At 42.3% G+C, this 20,168-nt stretch overlaps 1 protein-coding gene across 17 annotated transcripts in view; it reads left to right on the top strand.

Moving 5' to 3' along the window:
- TSPAN4 (tetraspanin 4) overlaps nt 1-20,168 on the top strand; it is a 457,483-nt gene that overhangs the window by 251,105 nt on the left and 186,210 nt on the right. For 11 of the 17 annotated variants that reach the window (XM_074585632.1, XM_074585638.1, XM_074585633.1 and 8 more), the window contains one exon: nt 2,957-3,036. The exons of 4 other annotated variants lie outside the window; for them this stretch is intronic. In XM_074585632.1, coding sequence (XP_074441733.1) covers nt 2,974-3,036 — 63 coding nt within the window. In that variant the 5' untranslated portion in view covers nt 2,957-2,973. Of the gene's footprint in view, nt 1-2,023; nt 2,364-2,444; nt 3,037-20,168 lie in introns of those variants that run through there. 2 more of the 17 variants (XM_074585629.1, XM_074585627.1) reach the window with 2 other exon arrangements.

A 20,168-nucleotide genomic window follows, 5' to 3' on the forward strand; every position in this document is an offset into this window, starting at 1 on the left:
ATTTTAAGGGTCACGTGGGACCTTCCCCCTTCCTCATGCTTTTTTCTGCATCTGTCTGAAAGATACCCACTGTGTTGATGTTTACTATTTTTTATTTAAAAGCAGCATTTAGAAACTCTCGCTTCTACCTCAGATCTTGGCTTTATAAATTATTCCACCCATATTAAGGACTGAATTCTCTTGGGAACTGATGACTTCTTGCCTTAAAGAAAGGTGAAATCAAGTGATTTCTACTCCTTTTCTTATCCAGATAACAGTAAGTGAGGTGCTTTTGAGCCTTCAGATGTCTAGTTTACAGTAAATATGCCAAATTGGCCTCTGTTATGTGCTTGCAATACCATGGTCACCCTTGTTAAATAACGATTATCTGACTTGACAGTGGTTCAACATAATTTGTGTACAGAGCTGTACCCAGTTTTTACCACTTAATATGGAGCTTTGTGCAAAGGCATTTCTGTATACTGATAGGGGACATAGATAATATTTGAATCACCTTTGGGTTTCCATTGCTGAACTGGGCTAGTAGCCATACAGACGAGGACTGGAGGTGGAACTGTTTGGTGCCATAGGAAAAATAGGTGGTGTATTGGAAACTCAGACCAAGAACAGATCTGTTTCCGTGGGGCCATCTTTATGTCGTAGAAAGGAGGACTCCTTTCTGGGGACAGAGCTTATACTGTGCAGGAAAGGGAGGGAGGAAGAGTAGAAGAGCAAGCTCCATCGTGGCTATGAAGTATCTCTGTCGTTAGAGGTAGGGAAATTAAAAAGTGGAAAAGTTGTAAGTCATCCAAAGTTGTTGAAACAGATGGCACAGGAGTTATTACCCTTGTGTTTTGTGCTTAAGTTCTTTGTCTCTAAAGGTTACACCAGGTATGCCCAGTGTATCTATAGTTTGCAGAGGGAATGAAGGGAAATAATTAGACTCTAGCTTTGCGTTTGTAAATTAACAGAATTAGAGGGTGGTTTGCAAGGGTGAACTGCTCAGGCTATGTGCAAAACCAGCTCATTTTACTTTTACTAATTTGTTCTTTAATTAATTAGTGCCTATGCCTGTTCATTTGTGCTGAGACTGGCAAGATGCTTCACGCAAGAAACCTGTTTTCGTCTTAATTCTCAGCTGGGGCAAGCCTTTTAAAAAATATTAGCCAGCCATCTTTTCGCTTAGCACCAGGAGCGTACAGTCAAAATCATAAGGCAGACTGAGGATGAAGGAACGAAGGCAGAGACAGGCTGTCCCATTTTACAGATAAGGAAGCGGCACATATGGAGATGAAGTGAGTTACTCACACAGGGAATTGAGGGCAAAGATGGTAAATTAGTCCTGCTTTCCTCAGTGTTAATACTGTAATTACCACAGGTTCAGTCAGGTTTTTGCTTTCTGAAAAAAGTTGCGTGTGTCAGATTTCAACTCTTTGCTGCCTCTGGGAGCAGGCAGATTTTAGGGAAGCGCTCCCCAGCGAATGGAGTATGATGCCAATCACAGAGTTACCTGGCAGGGGGAGATAGGCTGCTGGAGGAGCAAATGAGCCGGCCATGCGTTTTGCTGAGTGATGATTTTGTGGGACCGAGTAAATGAGGAAAATCCTGGTGATGCATCTGCGGCGGAACAAACAAGCCTTCCGGCAAGGGAAGCACGGCCTGTTCTGACCCCGCTCCCCGCACAGCATCCCAAACGCTTACGCGTAAGACATTTTTACAACGGTTACTTATTCCCGGGTTTTTTCGGCAGCACAGCCCGTGTGTCCGGGCAGCCCTTTTAAAGCCATCCGCACGTCAGGCTCCATCTCCGTGCTGTCACTCCGTGCCAAGAGTTTGGGAGCGCGGCGCGGGGTGGGGGGCAGAGCGGGGCGGCTCCGAGACCTGTCCCAGGCCGGGGCTCCCGCCGCTTCCCGAAACCGGGGGGGAGGGTTGTTACAGCAGAAGTGGCGGTGGAGGAGGGGCTGCGGCAGGCGGGGGGAGGGCAGGGGTGCGCCGGGCGAGGCCACCCCGGCTCCCGTCTGGGCGGGAGGCGCGGGGCCGGGCCGGGGCGCGGCGATGCGGGCGGGCCGGGAGCGCGATTGGCGCGGAGCCGGGGAGGAGTGGCGGCCGCGCTGTGAATGGAGCCGTGTGGCTGGCTTGCCACAGGCTGCCTCCGCACGAAGCGGGTCCGGGGATCCTTAAAGTGAGCCGAGCGTCTCGGGGCAGAGCAATGAGGCGAAGCGGAAAGGGCCACGGGAGCGGCTTGCCTTTTGGATAATTCCTGCCCTCGAGTCTTGTGCAGCGACGCTCTCTTGTCTGTGTGTGGCATGTGGAGCTGGGGTTTTATATGGCATTTGCGATCCAAGCGAGATCATGCTTCCTTTTTTTTAAATTCATTGCTTTGGGTACAGTATATCTCTCTCTCTTTTTTTCTTCTCTGGTAGTGGGGTGGGCCGGGAGGGACGATTGTGACACCAGAGGGAATGTTTACTTGTGCAGAAGTCTTTCTCATGTGGAAACACGCTGCTCCCTAACTCCTGGCTAAGCAGACTTCAGTTCGCCAACTTTGCTGCCGTACAGCACACGTAACTCCTTGACAGGATGGCAGACAAAAGAACAGCTGGTGCAAAGCAATAGGGGATTCATAGCAAGGAGGAGGAAAGAAAATCACAAACCTTTCACCTGCACCATTGACATCCAACGATTTTCACAGCAGCAGTTGCGACGGGACAAGCTGAAGCCACCATGCGCAGGTCTAGCACCGATGAGTCGACCTATCACAGGAGCCCTTCCCTGGACAGCAAGGATTACAGTTTCCCAAATGGCACCTTTCGTCGATACAGCAGCATGTATGGCGGCCAGTTTGGGGCTGCCAGCAACTCTTTTTTTGGATTTCACACCAACCCAGGCCCTAAGGCCACCAAGGCTAAGTACACGTCCCCCAAGGGAAACAAGTACGTTGTCTTTTACCTGGATCTCTCATTTATTTTTCTCCTAGAACTGAAGAGGTGCAGCATGGCTCACAACTGCCTGCAGTGTATCAAGTACCTAATGTTTGTCTTCAACCTTCTCTTCTGGGTGAGTACATGTTTGAACTGTGAGACGGTTGTATTTGTGTCTGCTTACTAAGATGGAAAGTGAACTTGTTGCTACTTTTAAACTTAGAAGTTTAAACTTGGAAGTTGAACAAAGTAGTGTGTAGGATACCCCTTCTGTGGCCTCATTACTTGGTGTGGACAACCTACTGAGGGTTTCCTTCACCCTCTCATTTCCTGGCCTTTAGCTGTGTTTCAAAACCATGATATAAGGCAAAAGAATATGTTTATAGAGGCCAATTGCATGAATGCCTTCATCGCGTTGTTCCAGTGAGAGCTATACGCTCCTTTTGTTGGAGTACACTCCTTTGTGTTGTTTTGATCTTTCATTCTCATGTGTGCTTGCCTCAAAAGTCATATATAGTCGTAGAGAAATCAGTGAGGTCATTCCTGATTTTCCAGTTGAGTACATGCTTACATCCATTGCTGTGTCGTGGCTGGCACACTCGGTACATCACAACATTAAAGCCTGTGTCAGCAATCAGGTGATTGTTCTCTGTCCCAGTCAGTGATGGGTCCTAGTGTTGCCATTACCCCCTGAAGATGTGGCTCTGAAGAGCAGAGGGAGACCAGAGCCTTCCTCACTTCTTCTGGGGCTGAAACTCTGTGGCAAGAGCTTATCAAATCACTACAAGGCATGCGTGTTTCAGCAGGACACCATGATAGGACATATGGGTGTGCATCTCCACATCATCTTTCTAATAAACGAGCTGGGTGTCAACAGCAGGGTGGTTGGGCATTTCACTGCCGTGAAATGGAGCATAGGCTGTAGATGGGAGACTAAAGAAGCTCAGTGGGGGGTTCAGGTTACAAATGCTGTTTGTCTTGTGAAAAAGGGAGTAGCGTGATTGCTAGGGGAGGGGAGGAAGTGATTTCTAGTTCAAAGTCTCCCATCCACATTCATATGTGGGAGGGTCTGTTGTGAGGTCCTCAGGAGGTATCTTTAAATGCCTCATTCTTCCAGAGTGGCTTATTAACGTGCTGAGGGAAATAAGGGGTATTGTGAATCAACACCAGTTCTGTCTTGGTACTTAGGAAGGCGGTGTGTGTTTGCAGTTGGATGCTACCATGTCTGCATTACTGATTGTGCTCTCATGAATTGTCAGAGGTACATGGAGGGCTGTGAGTGAGATGGAAAGAGCTGTTCTCTAGTGTGCGCTGCTGTACAGCTGTTTAAAACCAGGCATGCTGCAGTGCTGGTGCATCAGAAACACAAAGTGCAGGCAACTTCTGCTGACCTGATCATACCAAGGAGTCAGGATGTGATAAACTAGTGCAAGTCCACTGAACTGGCATGGTGCTACCCAGAGCTACATAACACAAGGAGAGTGTTCTCTTTACACCCTAGATGAGCTGGTAGAAAGAGCGTTGGTAAGACTGTAGTCTATCTTTCAACTCTGACTCTGCTTGCTTCTGTGTTTCTAAATATTGTCTAATATTTGTTGCAGCTTACTCCAGTCCTTTCTGAAAAAGACAAAACATTATTTTTCTTGCTCTTGTAAGCTTTGTGCCTCTACTGACCACCCCTGGTTGAGATTATAGCCCTGACAGCTAGTTGAAGTGTATGATAGAGAGATGCAATAGGATGCTGGCATTAATAGCTCTTTTCAGGACTATGAATGGCAGTGCCACAAAGGATACTCACTGCATTCTGATTCCTTTTACAATATTCATCTTCCACTGAAGCATGTGCATATGATAAGAAGAGGTACTGCTGCAAGTAATGGATGTGTACTTACAAAGGGAAGATGGCACATAATAATATGTCTTTGGCGTGCTTTTCAGTGGGAAAGCCTTAATCCTTTGAGAGAGAAGGAAAGGCTTTTGTCTTTCCCCTGAAACCATCAAAGCTATTCTCAAATGCTTGGAGGGAGGGAAAAGAGAGAGGGGGTCCCAAAAAGAGAAAATAACCATATGCCAGGCCAACTGGGCTCTTCGTGAACTAAAGCATACGAGGAGGGGAGTGGGTGGTGTCAAATACTGCAGCACGATTTCTGTTTTATTTCCTTCACATGCTACCTGCACAGCAGGAGTGATTGATGATGATCATGTCCAAATGAGGTTTGCACAGCATGTAGTTATAATAGATGCAGCTCTTCACCTTCTTACAGTGAAGAAAGTAGCTAAAAAGAGATTTTAAAAAGTACTGGCTTAAGCTGACCTATCTTTAGTAAAAGCAGAAAAAAATTTCCTTTTCTAGTGATCAAAAATTTTGGAATGATTACAGGTTGATGATGATGCTGTTTTGTTTTTCAAGTTGTTGTCAGTTATTTGTTGTGTTTTACTTTGTGAAATTAAAGGAGAAGCATCTTTGCAAGAAGACAGGATTTCTCTTTGTGTACATGCTCACAGAAGTTTCGCTGTCCCCACCTTTCTCCTCCACCCTTCTCTAGGTAGTGGGTTAGCGACAGACAATAGTAAGTGCAAAGAGGAGTTGTTTTTTTTCATGCTTTGACCTCCAAATAAAAACTGCTGTTATTGCCATGTATAGAGAGCAGTCACTGCGTTAAATGAATTAAATGCCTATTATAGGTCGTTCCTGCTTTTTATTCTGTTTGGAACAAATGCTTTGATTTCCTTCAGAAATCATATTTCATTTTCTTCTTCCTGTTCCTGTTCATTAACTCCAGTCCAGTTTGTGCATCCCTACAGCCTATTTCACAGTACTTTCAGCTGTCTTTTCCATAGTGTGCCAGAAAAATATTCCTCAACCCTGTGCAACTCCAGTGGGATTGGTGCTGCATTTCTGAAGAAAAGACCCTCTTCTTGGAATTCTGGCAAATAGGAAAAAAGTCTCAGAGACCTTGATTTTAAATGTTCCTGGCAAGCTTTATTGGATTAGGTACTGCACTCATGCTGTAAAATTTTTAAAATCTGTCATATAACTGTGAAAACAGAGCAGATTTCTCCTCCTCTTTCTGACCGTTGAAGGAAACAAAGCTTCTTCACAAGTGTCAGAGGCTGAGGTGCCTTGTCAGTCTTGGTGCTGAATTAGTCCATTGGTACAGTAGACCAGCAGCTATTAATGTAGAGAAAAAAAATGATAGTCCTAGACCAGCTCTTTTCTCCATGAAGAGTCCTGCACAAATTACACTTGATGCATTTGCAACTCTCGGGTATTAAGGTGCTGAAACACAGACAAAACAGTATTAGACAGCAGTGCTGCTGCTGTAATGGGAATTGCCATTCAGAGGCCGTTTGATGGAATATTGCCAGATGCAGAGGAGCCATCATTGTATCACTGCACTGGTTTGTAAACTCCCAAAATAATTTTTGTCACCTGATAGGTAATACTTGACTGACTTCATTCGTTTTTATGGACTTCGATTTTCTTTTGTTGAATTGCTGAACCCTAGAGACTGAAGATCACCTCAGATGATCGCAAAGCAGAATATTTTTATTTCATAATGAAATGTTGTATTCCACTGTGAAATACCCAGGGAAGAACATTTGTTTTCTACATTCTGCCCTCCAAACATCCAGAGTTTCTTTATGACAGTCAGTAAAATGAATTATTTTCTTTCTGCGCTTGTAATCCAAGGCTCTGCTTGCCTTCTCTTTTTTTTTTTCTTTTTTTTTTTTTTGGTTAAGAAAAGGTAGGATATATCCTAATGGCTGAGAAAGTGCTATAGAAAGAAAAATACCATTTTCTTAACCCCCCTTGGCTTATGCCCAGAGTGGGTTCCCACTTTCTTTTACTTCTAACTCCCAAACCTCCACGACTCAAAAAGGAAATGCACAGAACTGTACTTGTGTTTCCAGTGGCTCTTGCTTTACTTAAGAGATCCTGTGCTAGAAAAAACTAGCTAGACTGGCAGTGATTTGCTATTGCAAAGAACCGATATGGACTCTTCAGGTAATGCTTTAACCCACAAGAAATTTGGTAAAACATAGAATTTGCAAAATGCTGTTGTTAGAAGACAAGTTATAGAGAGGAAACAGCAGCAAAAAGAAAGGAGACAAAGAAGTAATATTATTATTTATCAAACTTATGATTAGTCATTTCTACGTGTGTGTTTCCTTTCCATTGTTAAAACATACTGAAGTTGTATGCACTATAAAGAAGTCTTCAAAATGGTATGTGAAGACTCCAATTCTCTCAAAGACCCAGGGGAATATTCCTGTGCAGCTTGAAAACTTGGGAATTGCCATCTGCTGGATGCACTATGGCTGGGATGAGCAGCTGGAGCTCTGCTTTCCACCTTCCTGCCTAAAGAGATGGGGCAGGGCACTCAGCCTGCTGCTTTGTTTTGGCATTTGGTCCATATAAAATTCCCAATTGATACAGCTCTGAGAATGATGTATCTTGGTTTCTGAGACACAAAGTGTGAATCTGAAACGTATGGAAAGACAGAGCCAAGGAAGCGGCAGGTACCACTTTTGAATGGGCCAGGATCAGTGTGGAAAAAAACCCAAGAACCTATTTAATCTGATTCCAGGCACCAACTGTGGATCTCTTGCTCTGGCTTTGCTGCTGTTGATGGTTTGTGTACCACAGTTTCGGAAGCTCTGCACTAATGAGTACTGCTGGCCTGGTGTACCAGCAATACTGCCAGCAGTCAGTCTTTCTTACTTGGATGGAATTAGAAAGAAGTAGGGGAAGTAATGAAAATGAGAAATCCCTCCTTCCTGGTGTAATTTTCCTTCCTTGCGCTTCAGTGGCATAGGTATGTCTTGTAAGAACGATGCAAATGTTTATAACATCTGGAAAACTGAGTGTGCAGGGCAGCTGGAAAAAGGAACAGGTTGGTCTGAAAACACACCATGGGGCACTGGATGGTCTTTGCATGATCCTGGTCAAATTTGGCCAGAGGGTGGAGGCAGAGGGGTGTCTCATCATTTCTCTGTACCTTGTTTGGAAACCATCTGACATTATTAGCTTGAGAGGAGGGCTGTTAGCTGAGCTTATTCCCAAAGCTGGGGAATTTTGTGAGGGAAGCAGCTGATTTTGTTGAATTGGATTCCTTGTCCTTCATCTGCATCCTCCATCAGTCAGCTGAATGAGATTGATGGCTAAAACAGCCAGAAACTCTACAGATTGTTAGTGGCTGAGGACAGCAATCATTTTGTAGTTATACTTGGCTGCAGTCTTAAGTTGGTGGAAAAAAAAATTACCAATAGAGCGGTAAGCCATTTTAAAAGCAGGCCCACCATCTCATCATCATTACTTGTGCATGTTCTCCTCTGATGGCGCAAGGGCTGCCACTCATCCCATGGCGCTGAGCTTATCAGTTGGAGCTGCTGCATGCTGTTCTGCGGGGAAGATAGTCACATGTCTGGGTGGTGCTCTGAGAAGCCAGTTTGATTAGAAATAAGACAGACTGTGTATTCTCATATGTATAACAGGTGGGTAATCTATGACAAACAAAAATTTGATTAAACAGCAATACAGACTTCGCTTCTGTGTAATTAAAACATGGGAAGTTTACCCCAGAATGTAATTTTCTTTCACTGCCTCCCAGTCTCTGATTCTCCTTCATTACTTACCTCCTCCAGAAACTGCTCAGTCTGATTGACATCCTATCTCTGACTTTGTGAAGGCTCTCTGAGGATGTATTTTTAAGGAGCATTGCTTTTAAAGAAAGGAGAGTCATTTGATATGGGAATTACAGACTTCAAAAAGTGGCGTTTCTGTGAGAAGCAGAACTATTGAGGGCTGATACCAAGTGAGAGAGAGAGAGATGATTGCATCACCTGATGTCTGATTTATATGGGCACCAATTAGAGCTTTTCCCATAGCAGTACCATTCATACACTCTCTTTCCTGTGTGGATTCTGATGTCTAATAGCAGCTGGGGATCATACTGGAGTCTTATCTCCCAGTGAAGGCATTGCTAAGGGCTACATTTGCTACCTAAACGTGTACCTTCTGAAAACCTTTAGGAAGTTAATGACTTTGAAAGGATGCATATCTGTCAAATCAGCCTAACAGCGACAAATGGACTCATGAGTTATTCGTGGGATACTCAGCTGACACAGTTAAATTTCATAATCTTCTTTTCCTTAGGAAACCGGGCTCAGAAGGCTCTTAATAGAGGAGAAAAAAATTGCCTTAAAGTTGACTATATACTAGATACCATCTTCAAATTGCTCGCTGTGGGCCAGCTTCTGCTTCCGTTACTCATGACAAAGAGTAGCTTCATTGCTTTAGGTGGGTTTGCTAGCATATTGATATGCTCTGTAGCCATGAGTATTAGCAAGGACTAAGCACCTTGCCTTATACGTTTTGCTGTCAAGTGTATCCACTGTACCTAATTCAGACTTACTGGTAGTACAGAAAATTGAGGAAACCCACCAGGATTACCGATAAACCCACAGGATACAGCATGTTGCAGTTGCGGAGAAACTGGCCTTTTTAAAGCAATGACTGAAATGGCTGCAAACATTATTCCCTCTTCTGGACAATGACAGATACTCAATCTATTGCAACAAATAGTTTGAACTATACAGAGGAAGACAGAAGGCAGGTGAGATCATTTCCATTGTTATTCCTCCTCCTCCATGTCTTGGCTTGAAGATTTTTGAAAGCTAGGCCATGCTTCCTTTTACACCTGATTTCTCATCATGGGGGCTATGATCAAAGTTACAATAACTACCACAACATGCGCTGTCACCTCACAGTTCACTCTGCCTGTCTATTAGATCCTTTTAACCCTCTTTGGGCCTTTATTTTAAAATATGAACCTTTTGGCCAGGGGATTGTTTGCAGCTCTGCACACACAGAGTATCTAGAAGATAAAACCCCAGTCTCAGTTTGTCTCCAGACACTGCTGTTTCAAATGTGATGGCTATTAATACTGCTATGTGATTTATTTATTTAGAACATAACTTTTGGCTAAGGTAGCAAATCTGTACAAGTTACTATATGAATAATATACAGTATCTATATAAAATATATAAAGACACTTCTCTCTGGTATTTATAGTGTAAAGTGAGCCCAGGTCAAAAATGAAATGTGGAGTTGGATGGAATGACTTCTGCATACTCATGCAGATTGGAGACAATAAATCGTATTTCTTATTACTGTCCTTTAATTGTTTCTCCAGGAAATGTTAAACCATCACAAGATGCAACAGAAGTAAATGAAATTGAAATCACAGTCTGTAATTAGACTGTCATACTGTAATGCATCTTAAATCTGTCTTCAACAGAAAAACTAACACCCCCCCAAAAACCCCTCCCAACCTGCTTCAAGTGTGAATGCATGCAGAGCTTTATAATTTAACATGATTCAACTGAGGCTTGTTCTAAAGATGCCATACATTTGAAATAGTAGTTTGGGTGAGAGAGAAGGTTGATGTACAAGGACAAAGGACCAGAATGACTTGGTCTTGTAAGTTTTTATACATAGCCTTTCAAGACTTTTGGGTGTTTGTTTTGTTGGGGAGGGGGGTGGTTTTTGGTTTTTTTTTTCTGCTTGCTTTTCCAGATTTCTCATAAAGCCCTTTTTATTCTGTCCTTGGCCACCATATCTTTCTTTGTTCTCAAGTACTTTCAAAATAGTGCAGCAGCAGCTATTGCTCTATGTCATGTTATTTTTGGAGTGCCTGTGATCCATACTGGCTTATATTATTACTTTGTCTACTCTCGTATCTGCACTGCCTGTTATGCCATACTTGATTATCTGCTCTTCTCAAAGGCATCTTCATGTTTTCACCCCAATCCGTCCTTCACAGGAAAAATCCTGGTTACTAAAGCTTCCCTTTTCCCTCAAGCTGTATTTTGAAACTCCTGTTTGAGAAATCATCTGCTGTGATGCCTGTAAACACTGCATCTGATGACCACAAAATGATAGTGATTTACTAGTGCAGTTTTGTTTATTACACGTGTTCATTGCACGTACCAATTAATCTGTGCAGGCTCTTATTTAATGCTTTTCCTCTTCTGGCACCTCATGCTTACATATTTCCTTTCATGAGAGGTGTTCAGGGAGGAATTTTTTTTTATATATATCATTCCTGGCTCTATCAATGGGGACTTTGATAATGTAGAGGCCTCTGGATATAACTTACAGTGGGAGTGAGCTTTCTTGGCTTCTGCTTGTAGTCTTTAGTAGATGCTTTCTTGGTAAAACTCCTGAGTGTCTGCTCCTACTCCATTCAAATAGACAGCTGTCTTCCCCCTGCACCTAACAGGTTTTAGTTTGAGACTTGGAGAACAAGGAAAACTGCTGTGGTGAAGGGAAACCCAACCAACCACCTGCCCTTCATGCAGATGTCATTTTGCACTTTATTTTTCCATGTGAATTTCACTTTTTTTCCCTATGTGGCTTTTCTTTGTCACAGTGATCATCTTTAATGATCAAACAGCCAGCACAGGGTGCAACACTTGGAATTAAACAACTTAAGTCTCTTATTTGAAACAGGCTTAGCAGTTAGGAGAAAAATTTCATTGATTTAACAAATGACTACATGGCAGGCCTACAGTGGGATTACAAAACCTTCACAGAAACAGCAGTTACACCAGCAAAATTGTGCTCATGCCAAGAAAGCTTGTTTTGTTCAGAGGACTGGTATAGGCTGTAATGGCAAAAAGTGCTTTTGTTAGTATTAGTTTATCCCCTAGTATGGGCTTTGCTGGTGTAACATGCTGACAATTTTTTTTTTTCTAGCCCACAAGGCTTAAGAGGAGCAGTGCTGTCCCTGTGCTGCCGTCCGTCAGCACTGGACCCAAAGAGGCAGAATGAAGCCAGGAGAGGGAAGGCGAATGTTGGCTGTAGGAAATGAGATTTTGGTGTTGCTCAGTGGCTGTAGGTTTAAACTATGCAACAGCACAAGCAAGTACTACCATGTGAGCTGTAAGCAAGGTACTTCCCCCAGGAGCAGAAAGGAGGGGCGTAATCAATAAGGAAAGATAGCAGCCAGCATCTGCTGTGGCAAAAATTAGTGGCTCCAGCTTATTTTATACCTCCTCCTTCCTTCTTTAATTGCCAGTTGTTTTGACCTAAATACACAATATTTAGAAGGGAGAGCACAGAGAAGGAGCTAGGTTCTCAGTAAGTATGTTCATTCACTTCTCTGTGATCACCAAGACCAGGTACCTCCTTTGTGCTGCTATGCTTGGAAAGGCTCATCTGATGGTTTCTTCCATGGAAGACAATCTTGTGGGCTTCAAACCTTCTAAAGGTTTTTCCACTCCCATGCTGTGGTCTCCCAGTAGTGGTACCTGCAGTTTTTGGTCTTGTTGCAGTTCCTGTGACAACCTGGGAGTCATCTGCAGTAGCACCAAGGGTGCAAGTCTCCTTGGGAAACACCATACATGAACGCGTTTAGTTCTATTGAGCATCTGTATTTTTCTCTAGGTCATCTTACTATAGAGCGTTTCTGTGATATTGCTGATGTTCTTTATTCCCTCAGTATTCACTACTGACTATTACGAAGGTATATACTGGGTGAGATGGACTTATGGCTCTTTTATGAAATACAAAACAGAATTCCAGTTTGTCCTGAACCACTTAGGCATTCAAAAACCCATCTTGCTTGTCTTTCAATAGCAATTTTTTCACATCCCTTCCTCCCTGGTGGAAACTACACTTTTTAGATGTGGTTATTCATGGCCATTTTATTACATTACTTTTTTCTAAAGTTGCTCTACAAATTGACCTTAAGTTATATCCTATCCACTGCATTGCTCCTGTCAAGTTTGAAAACATTTGTGAACAGACTGCCTTCGTACTGGCCAATCGAAAATTTGTACTCTTGTTTTCTAAGTGACATTTATCCAGGGTTGTAGCACAAATTGTTTGCTTATGTCTGAATAAATCTGTTCACTAATCCATTTGTGGCAGCATCGGAAGGAGGTGAGGTGACACATTTGGTACCATTTTCTTCAACAAAACAACTGGGACGCTGGATGTGAATTGAGTTCCACTGCCACTTGCAATCTGTTGTGATCTCCTGTCCTTGAAGGCCAGAGTTTTTAACACATCCGCCATCTGCTCTGTACTTGTTATATCCATGCAGAAAACTTGGTTGTTTTAGAATGACTTCGCAAACTAAAATAAAGAACCCAGAAATAGTCTAATGCATCCTACATAGACATGCTGCCACTACCAAAGGATACACTGAAGCATCTTTGGCCATGAAAAAGCAGACGAAGTCACTCCACAACCTCCAACCATGAGACTTTTTCACTTTTGTAGTGTATTGGTACTTTTCTAATATTCGCAAGCCCCAAAATGTGTAGCAATAACAGTCTGGTGCAAAAAAGGAGGCAATCTTGAGAACTTTTTGGCTGGTCTTTCAGTGCAAAGAAAACCAGGAACAATTTGAGTGTGCATAAGTCCATTCATTGTAGCTGTATGTATTATAACCAGTAAGAGCTCTTTTTCAGGTTTTTGTTGTTCCATGTCTTTTGTCAGTGGTGGCATTCAGTTTGTACTGTGGTGAACATGCTGATCGTACCTTGTGCTGCTTTGGTGCCCTTGCTGTTCTCTCCCAGTGACAGATGTGATAAGGGATCTCTATTTGCATCTCAGTTGGTGTGTTAGAGCTTGGTGCCACAGCATGGAGCACCCAGGCATACTGCTGCTCCTCTTTGTAGTCAGGCTGTTGCCTTCCTGGTGTTCCTTACTACGGAAAGCTGAAACTACAGGTATATATGATCACAGTGCTTCTGGAAGCCAAAGTGTGAAGTGTCTTTAACACTTTCAGGCTAAACTCTTGCATCCCTTTTCCATGTCAGCATCGTGGCGTTCTACAAAGGCGTGATGACATGGCAGCAAAACAACAGGCCTTTCAGAGGGATCATGTGGCAGGTAAAATTACTGCTCCGGTGCCACAGGGAGCTCTCAGGTTCAAGTCAGAGGCAAAGAAACAGTGTAGCGAGTTAGGATCCATTTATTTGAAATAAGCATCACTGAAATCCTTTGTGTAATTTATGGCCACTTCCATTTGTGGTCCCTGGGTAAATTCACTCAGGACCATTTTAACCATACTCTTACCAGTCTGTCGTCTTTAGTATGCTCTTGTGTGTTAGTTACAACACGTATCCCTTCGCACTCTCCAATTTCCATTTGTAAATAGGTGCTAGGTAGCTAATTCTTGGAGAAAAATTGACTAACAATCTCTGAGAAAAATGTCCTGTTCCTAAGGAGAGAGTATGTCTCCACTTATAGTACTGGTTAAATTGTAATCCTGAAGAAACACAGACTGGACAATGCCATTTTTTTTTTTCCACTGATAACACGAAAGGGATTTTTCTTTACCCTAGTAAAACCTTAGATGAATTTCTGGCATTTTCTAAGTACTGAATTTCTCTCTGCCTTCATTTCTCAGCAAATACTCCATAGGCTTTTCAAAATTAATGAATTGGTCCTCCTTCAAGCACAGGTTTTGATTTCCTTTGCCTTCTTAGCTGCTGACACCTTCCTCTAAGATTCCACTTGCTCTATCTAAAAGTTACAGTGAGTTATTATTTTGAGGCTGGAGCTTGGAAATACTTCATGCTTTGTCACGGCAGCTGATATTTCTTTCTCCAAAATAATATCCAACCCATGCAATTCCCAGCTTAGTATTTTTAGCACAAGCTGCATCCAATTACGTGTCACCTTCTCTGTAACAGCAGCGTGGATTCCCTTGTGTACGGGTTAGGAGCACTCCCTTTTGCAACCTAACTTGATAATTCTGATGTGAAATTATGAAAACAGCAGAAGGCCCTTCATTTTAAATATTACCCCTACTAGTTGGAGGGAGTATCTATATCTGTCTATATATATGGTACTTTCTTTGTTGACCCCTGTGCTGAACACTTGTACCCTGTTCTCCATGGACTCCAAACAGAACTGGCCTCCTAAGAAATCTGAAGTTCTCTGGCATGTTCTTCTTGAAACTGGTTGTACCTTTTCTTGTCACTCTTCTTTCTTTCTAAAAGAACATGGTTTTCCTTTTTGTTTCATGAGGTTTTTACAACTTCTGTAAACATTGCCATTTTTCACAGTCCCTGCGGGATTTGCCTTTGACTCAGGGTTCGTTTGGATAATGAAATTGTTTGCAACACCAAAAGCATGCCCTCACATTGTTTTTTCCCTAGCATGCTTTTGTTTGTGAAACATGCATGTGAGGGTAGGCATATTTAAGTGATGATATTAGAACTCCCTGGCATATATGTAGGATGAGAAGTTACTAAGCAGAAGAAAGAAAATGGAAGTTGAAAGCAATAAGGAGTGTCATACTGTATACCATTTGGTGCAGCATATGCACTTGCCCTCCATTGCGTGGCTGAGCAGCTGCACAAATGCTCCTTCCTGCTGGTGAGATCTGAGCCAGACCTCGATGCTTTAGAGTCACATTTGATCTCATCAATACCTGGTTTTGGATTGCTTCCCTTTGCTTACTGCTTGCGAGTTAATCCACTTTGTGCATCATCTTGTTACGTCCTAACTGGCAACGCTCCGTTAATTTTATTTTTTTTTTAATTCCAGCCACATGTTGACGTTTGGGGTTTTTTTCCCCCCCTCTTTTATCATGTCTGTAAAAGTGAAAATGCTTTGTGGCCACACGGTGTCTGTGGGCTGGGGACTCTGTAGGATTTGCACAGTCTTGGCACATGATTTGCTGTCTGCTGGTATAATAGGAGCTGTTAGGTTGCACAGCAAGTTATAGGCTTCAGTCCCCATTATGCTCAGTAAAACAGCCATCTTTTTCTCATCATAGATATCATTAGCTATTATGTACTGTTTCAGTCGCTCAATAGAGGTGTCAAATTTTCCACTGAATTACCAAACAGGTCAATTTTCCCCAAACTTCAGTCCAATTTAACCCTTTTTCTGACTACGTGGCACGTTGCTCACAGATCCAGCTCTGCACACAGTAGTTTTAGTTTGATTTTGTTTTGTCTTTGCAGCTACACCCTGCTTTGTTCTGTTCCCAAATTAGGCTTTTGTCTCTATTGCCAAATGTTTTGTCCGTTCTTTCTAAAGAACACTCATAAAGTGGGGAAGCTGCAGGGGCACAGTTGGTTTCCCAATAGCTGTGGCGTGTTAATTAGATGCAAACCTTTAAGCCTCAGCTACCCATGGACTTGCATGCAAAGTTTATGTGGCTTCTGCTGCAGAAGACAGGACAGACAGTGCCAGAGGGCTCAGATGGTGCTTAAAAGCCTGCCACTGTGTGCTGCAGTGGGTTGTCCAGCCTGTAGCTCCTGAGCTGCAGGTGCCTTATAGCTTCTATTGCAGGGGTTGTCATGGGGCAGTAGGGATGCCAGCATTGCTGAAGGGGCTCTGGGATGCCTGTATTCCCTCAGCTCAGCCCCAGCCTCCAAGAAAGCAGTGTGACCAGGTGGAAACCCATGCCGTTGCTGTGGTGGGTGGCATTATGTGCTGTGGCTTTCAGGCTGGTGCCACGTCCTTGTGCCAGTCGATACTGGTACCTCCACACAGGCAATGGAAAGAAGGAAAGGACACAGAACCTCCCTGTGGTATTGTAAGTACAGGACCAAGTACAACCTCATTCATCTTGGCACTAATGTTACCATTGGTATTCGCACAGAGCGGTTTTAGTGGGAATGTAGGCCTGTGTACTGGTATATTGCAGGTATCGAGGAACAAGGTTATTCTCCAGTATACAAGGAAGTAGGATTCATAAAGTAAAGCTGGGCTTTTTAAAAGGCATAGGAAGAAGTTTTTACAAGGTTATCAAAGTCTTAGATGCATGTTCTGGGATCTCCACAGCCTTCCAGAAGGTTTACAAAAACTTTGTTGTGGCAATTCAGTGCTACTGATGACTTTGTTCTGAGCTGGAAAAGCAGATCTTAAAAAAACATGAAGAGCTATAGGAAACAATAACTGGATGTTCACCGCAGACATACTCTCGTTTTGTGCAGAATGTAGAATCATTTCTTTTATCTGAACGGTGTCATAGCTGCGTGCATGTGTGTATGCATGTGTACAAGACTGAGATAACTGAGTTTCTGTGAGTGGGTGTTCAATTTTGGCTAACAAGATCCTATTACACTTAGAATTTGAAATAACAAGTGACAGCTGTGGGACTTAAAGATCTGTCAGATTGGGAAGTTATAATGATTACACCAGAACAGTAGGTTTATATATTGGACAGGCGTATTTTTTTCTAGGGGAAAAAAATATATCAAGTTATATGAATATTTAGGGATACTAAGAGAAAATCATATCATTTTCCTGGAAAAAAACAGTACAAGAGATGGGGGTTGCACTGTGTATGTAAGAGGGATACAATACAAAACAATTACTTTACGAAGATCATGGAACAGAAAGTCTCAGTAGATTTTTTGGGGGAGGTTACCTGTTAGAGACAGAATTCACAAACCAAGCTGTTTACTTACTGTGGAACTATATTGGAAACTCTTTTTGTTAAAATAGAAGATTACCTCTAACGTTACTGGGGAAGTCACAAAAGATTTGAAATAAACAATTTCCCTCTACTGTCCAATTAAAAACAATACCCAAGACATGGAAATAAATACTTTTGTTCTCAGAAAACCACTTGAGCAATATCATTAAAGAAAATCCTTGTTTCTATATAGTTGCTTTAAAATTAATATGGTGAGCTCAACCTAGGCTTCTGCACAGCCAGCATCACCACATTTGCTTGTGCTAAAGGACCCAATCCTCATCTCCCTTGCTGGAGAGGCATTTAGCTTGTGTCACATAGCTTAATCGCATGTCATTAAATGTGGAACTGTAAAATTGTGTTGTCTAATACAGACATTGCTTTTAAAAAAAACTTGAACAGGGGTTAAATAAAAATGAAATACTTTAGACTGGCTTTACTTGTAAGATTTTTCTTAATTTACTTTTCTACTTAAAATTGAAGACATGATTTTAAGAAAATTCTTGTATATAAAATGGGAAAATATTCAGAAGAGCAGAAGTTTTAGTCATTTGAAAACAACATCTCCTTGCAAATTCAGTTATCCAATAGCAGCGATTCCAGGCTATTAGGTAGTTAGTAGGTGTGCCAGAAGAGAAAAAACATTGTCAATGTTATAGCTGGAAGTGAAGGGATTCCAAAAGAGCTGTTGCTTTGGGTCTATGACATTTGAAGTGTATAGTTATATACATATGGTAGGAGGAAGGAAAAAAGAGGCTGTTTGAAGAGGCTGTGTGTTTCTTAACTTCTTCAAGAAGTTTCCACTACTTAGTCATTAGTTACTATATCATTTGGGTGATTGAGAATGACTGTCTTATCCATACTGGGGAGATTTTAGGATAGTAACAATTTTGAGCCTCGTGTGTTCAAAAGACTAATATGTCCTAAATATCCATGTCCTGTTGAATTTCCTTTACAGCTGAACATCTTTTAGGTCCTTTGAAGTTTTATTTTAAGTCTCTCTTTTCAGACTCTTCAGTCAGTTACAACTTCTTCTAATCTGTGCCCCCTGCTTCTTCCTGCAGAAGACAGGAGGAGCTTTGCCCTTGAAAAGGCATCTGTGACGCGGATCTGAGAACGTGGGTCCTCACCTCTTACACTCCAGACTCATTTGATTCTCTTGGCAAATGTCAAGGCTGAGCAGAAGCGTTAACCATGTCATGTGTGGTGTCACATAATCCAGGATTTATGTGAAAGGCAGAAGGCTGAAGTAATTTCCGTACTCTTAGAAGCTCTGCTTCTAGTTGTCTGATCAAGTCCCTTTTTCCAAGCTAGCAAAGCCCTGAGGATGGCAAAGCAAGACTGAGTTTTCTTGTAACACTGTGGTAACCTTTTAGCAGATTGCATTTAGTTTTCAGCTCCTACCTCTGTGCCTACTGCTGCACCTCAAATTGGGATTGCTTTTTTTGAAAACTAGAAAATAGGTTCTGCTTACAAAACAGCTGCAGAGGGTTTGGGCTTCTTGTGTCTTCATTAATTTAAGTGACTTTAATAATCTGAGAGGAACACATCTGAAGTTTTACAAAATGACCTACAATGGACAAATAGGTGGGTGTTGCTGGGCTGTCAGGCATCCATATAACCCTCCACAAGTCCCTGCTTTGGAACTGTCACTTTCTAGCCTCAGTTTTTGTTCTTCCTGTCTCTGTTGGCAATTTACTCCATCTCTGATGTTACCACTGCAGGTACACCCTGGAGGGTTTGTTCTTTAGATGATGTTGCAATTGTGTAGATAGTGTTGACAGGGATTTTCTGGTTTTCTTTTTCCTTACTTCATTTGTCTAGGCTTTACTTTCCTGAGTGTTCAGAAGCAGCACCTGGGGCCATTGAACCAGAGGACCTGTGTATGCCCAAAAGGATTTTATCTTAATGAGGTCTCTCTTAACTCTTCCGTTCTGCTTTGGTTGTTTGTCTCTCTAGTTGCTAGGTGTACTCTTCTAGGAAGCCCTAAACTTGCTGTCTGCTTCTTTTGAAAATTTTATTAATTAAGCAGGAAGTTGTATTATTGGCTTGAATTTTACAGTTGCCCTTGACACTCCAGAGGTTTTGTGCAGCGTTCTAGATATTGTTTATAAATGGCAGTCTTTTTTAATCACCTTTGATCCTAAGTTTTTAGCAGTTCCTTCTAATCTACTACCTGTAAACCTGACAGAAGGACCGTACAACTGGGAGAGTTTAATTCTGGTATCAGGCAGAGCTGAATAAGCTATTAAAAATGTTTACTCATGAGTTATTTGACCAAATTCATAAAATGTGAAAGCAGCTTTAGAGAAACAATGTAGAAATGTAGCATAAATTTGGAAGCCTCTGCCCTTGCTGCCCCCACTTCAAATTGAGTGTTTCAGAGGAGCATGTGAGACAGAGGCAGCAGCACTGTCGCATTTGGTGAAAGTCTCTAACAAATGCTTAGTTTTTATCTTTAGGCAGCATTGATGTTAATAGACTGCAAGGTGCTTTTTTTTTTTTTTTTCTGCAAGTCAAAGTGGTTGATGATGTGCCCAGGGCTGCTTCCATCCTCCCCCCTATGTGTTTTATATAATTCTTATGAACTATGCATCACTTGGTTGTGAAAGGCATCTGTCTTGCCTTCAAAGGGTTAAACATGCCAGTTCTGTGAAGCATTCTTCCCGCTTCTTTTAGGGATGTCATGGCTGGGTTGGAAGTGCCATGCTATTTTAGTTGTACATATGATGCAACTGTTGATTACTGACAAATTATGTCACTAGCTAGGGCTGTTGAAGCCATACCCTTTTGCCATCACTCATTGCCT

This window comes from Larus michahellis, chromosome 4 (assembly GCF_964199755.1).
Source record: "Larus michahellis chromosome 4, bLarMic1.1, whole genome shotgun sequence".
Lineage (NCBI taxonomy): Eukaryota > Metazoa > Chordata > Aves > Charadriiformes > Laridae > Larus > Larus michahellis.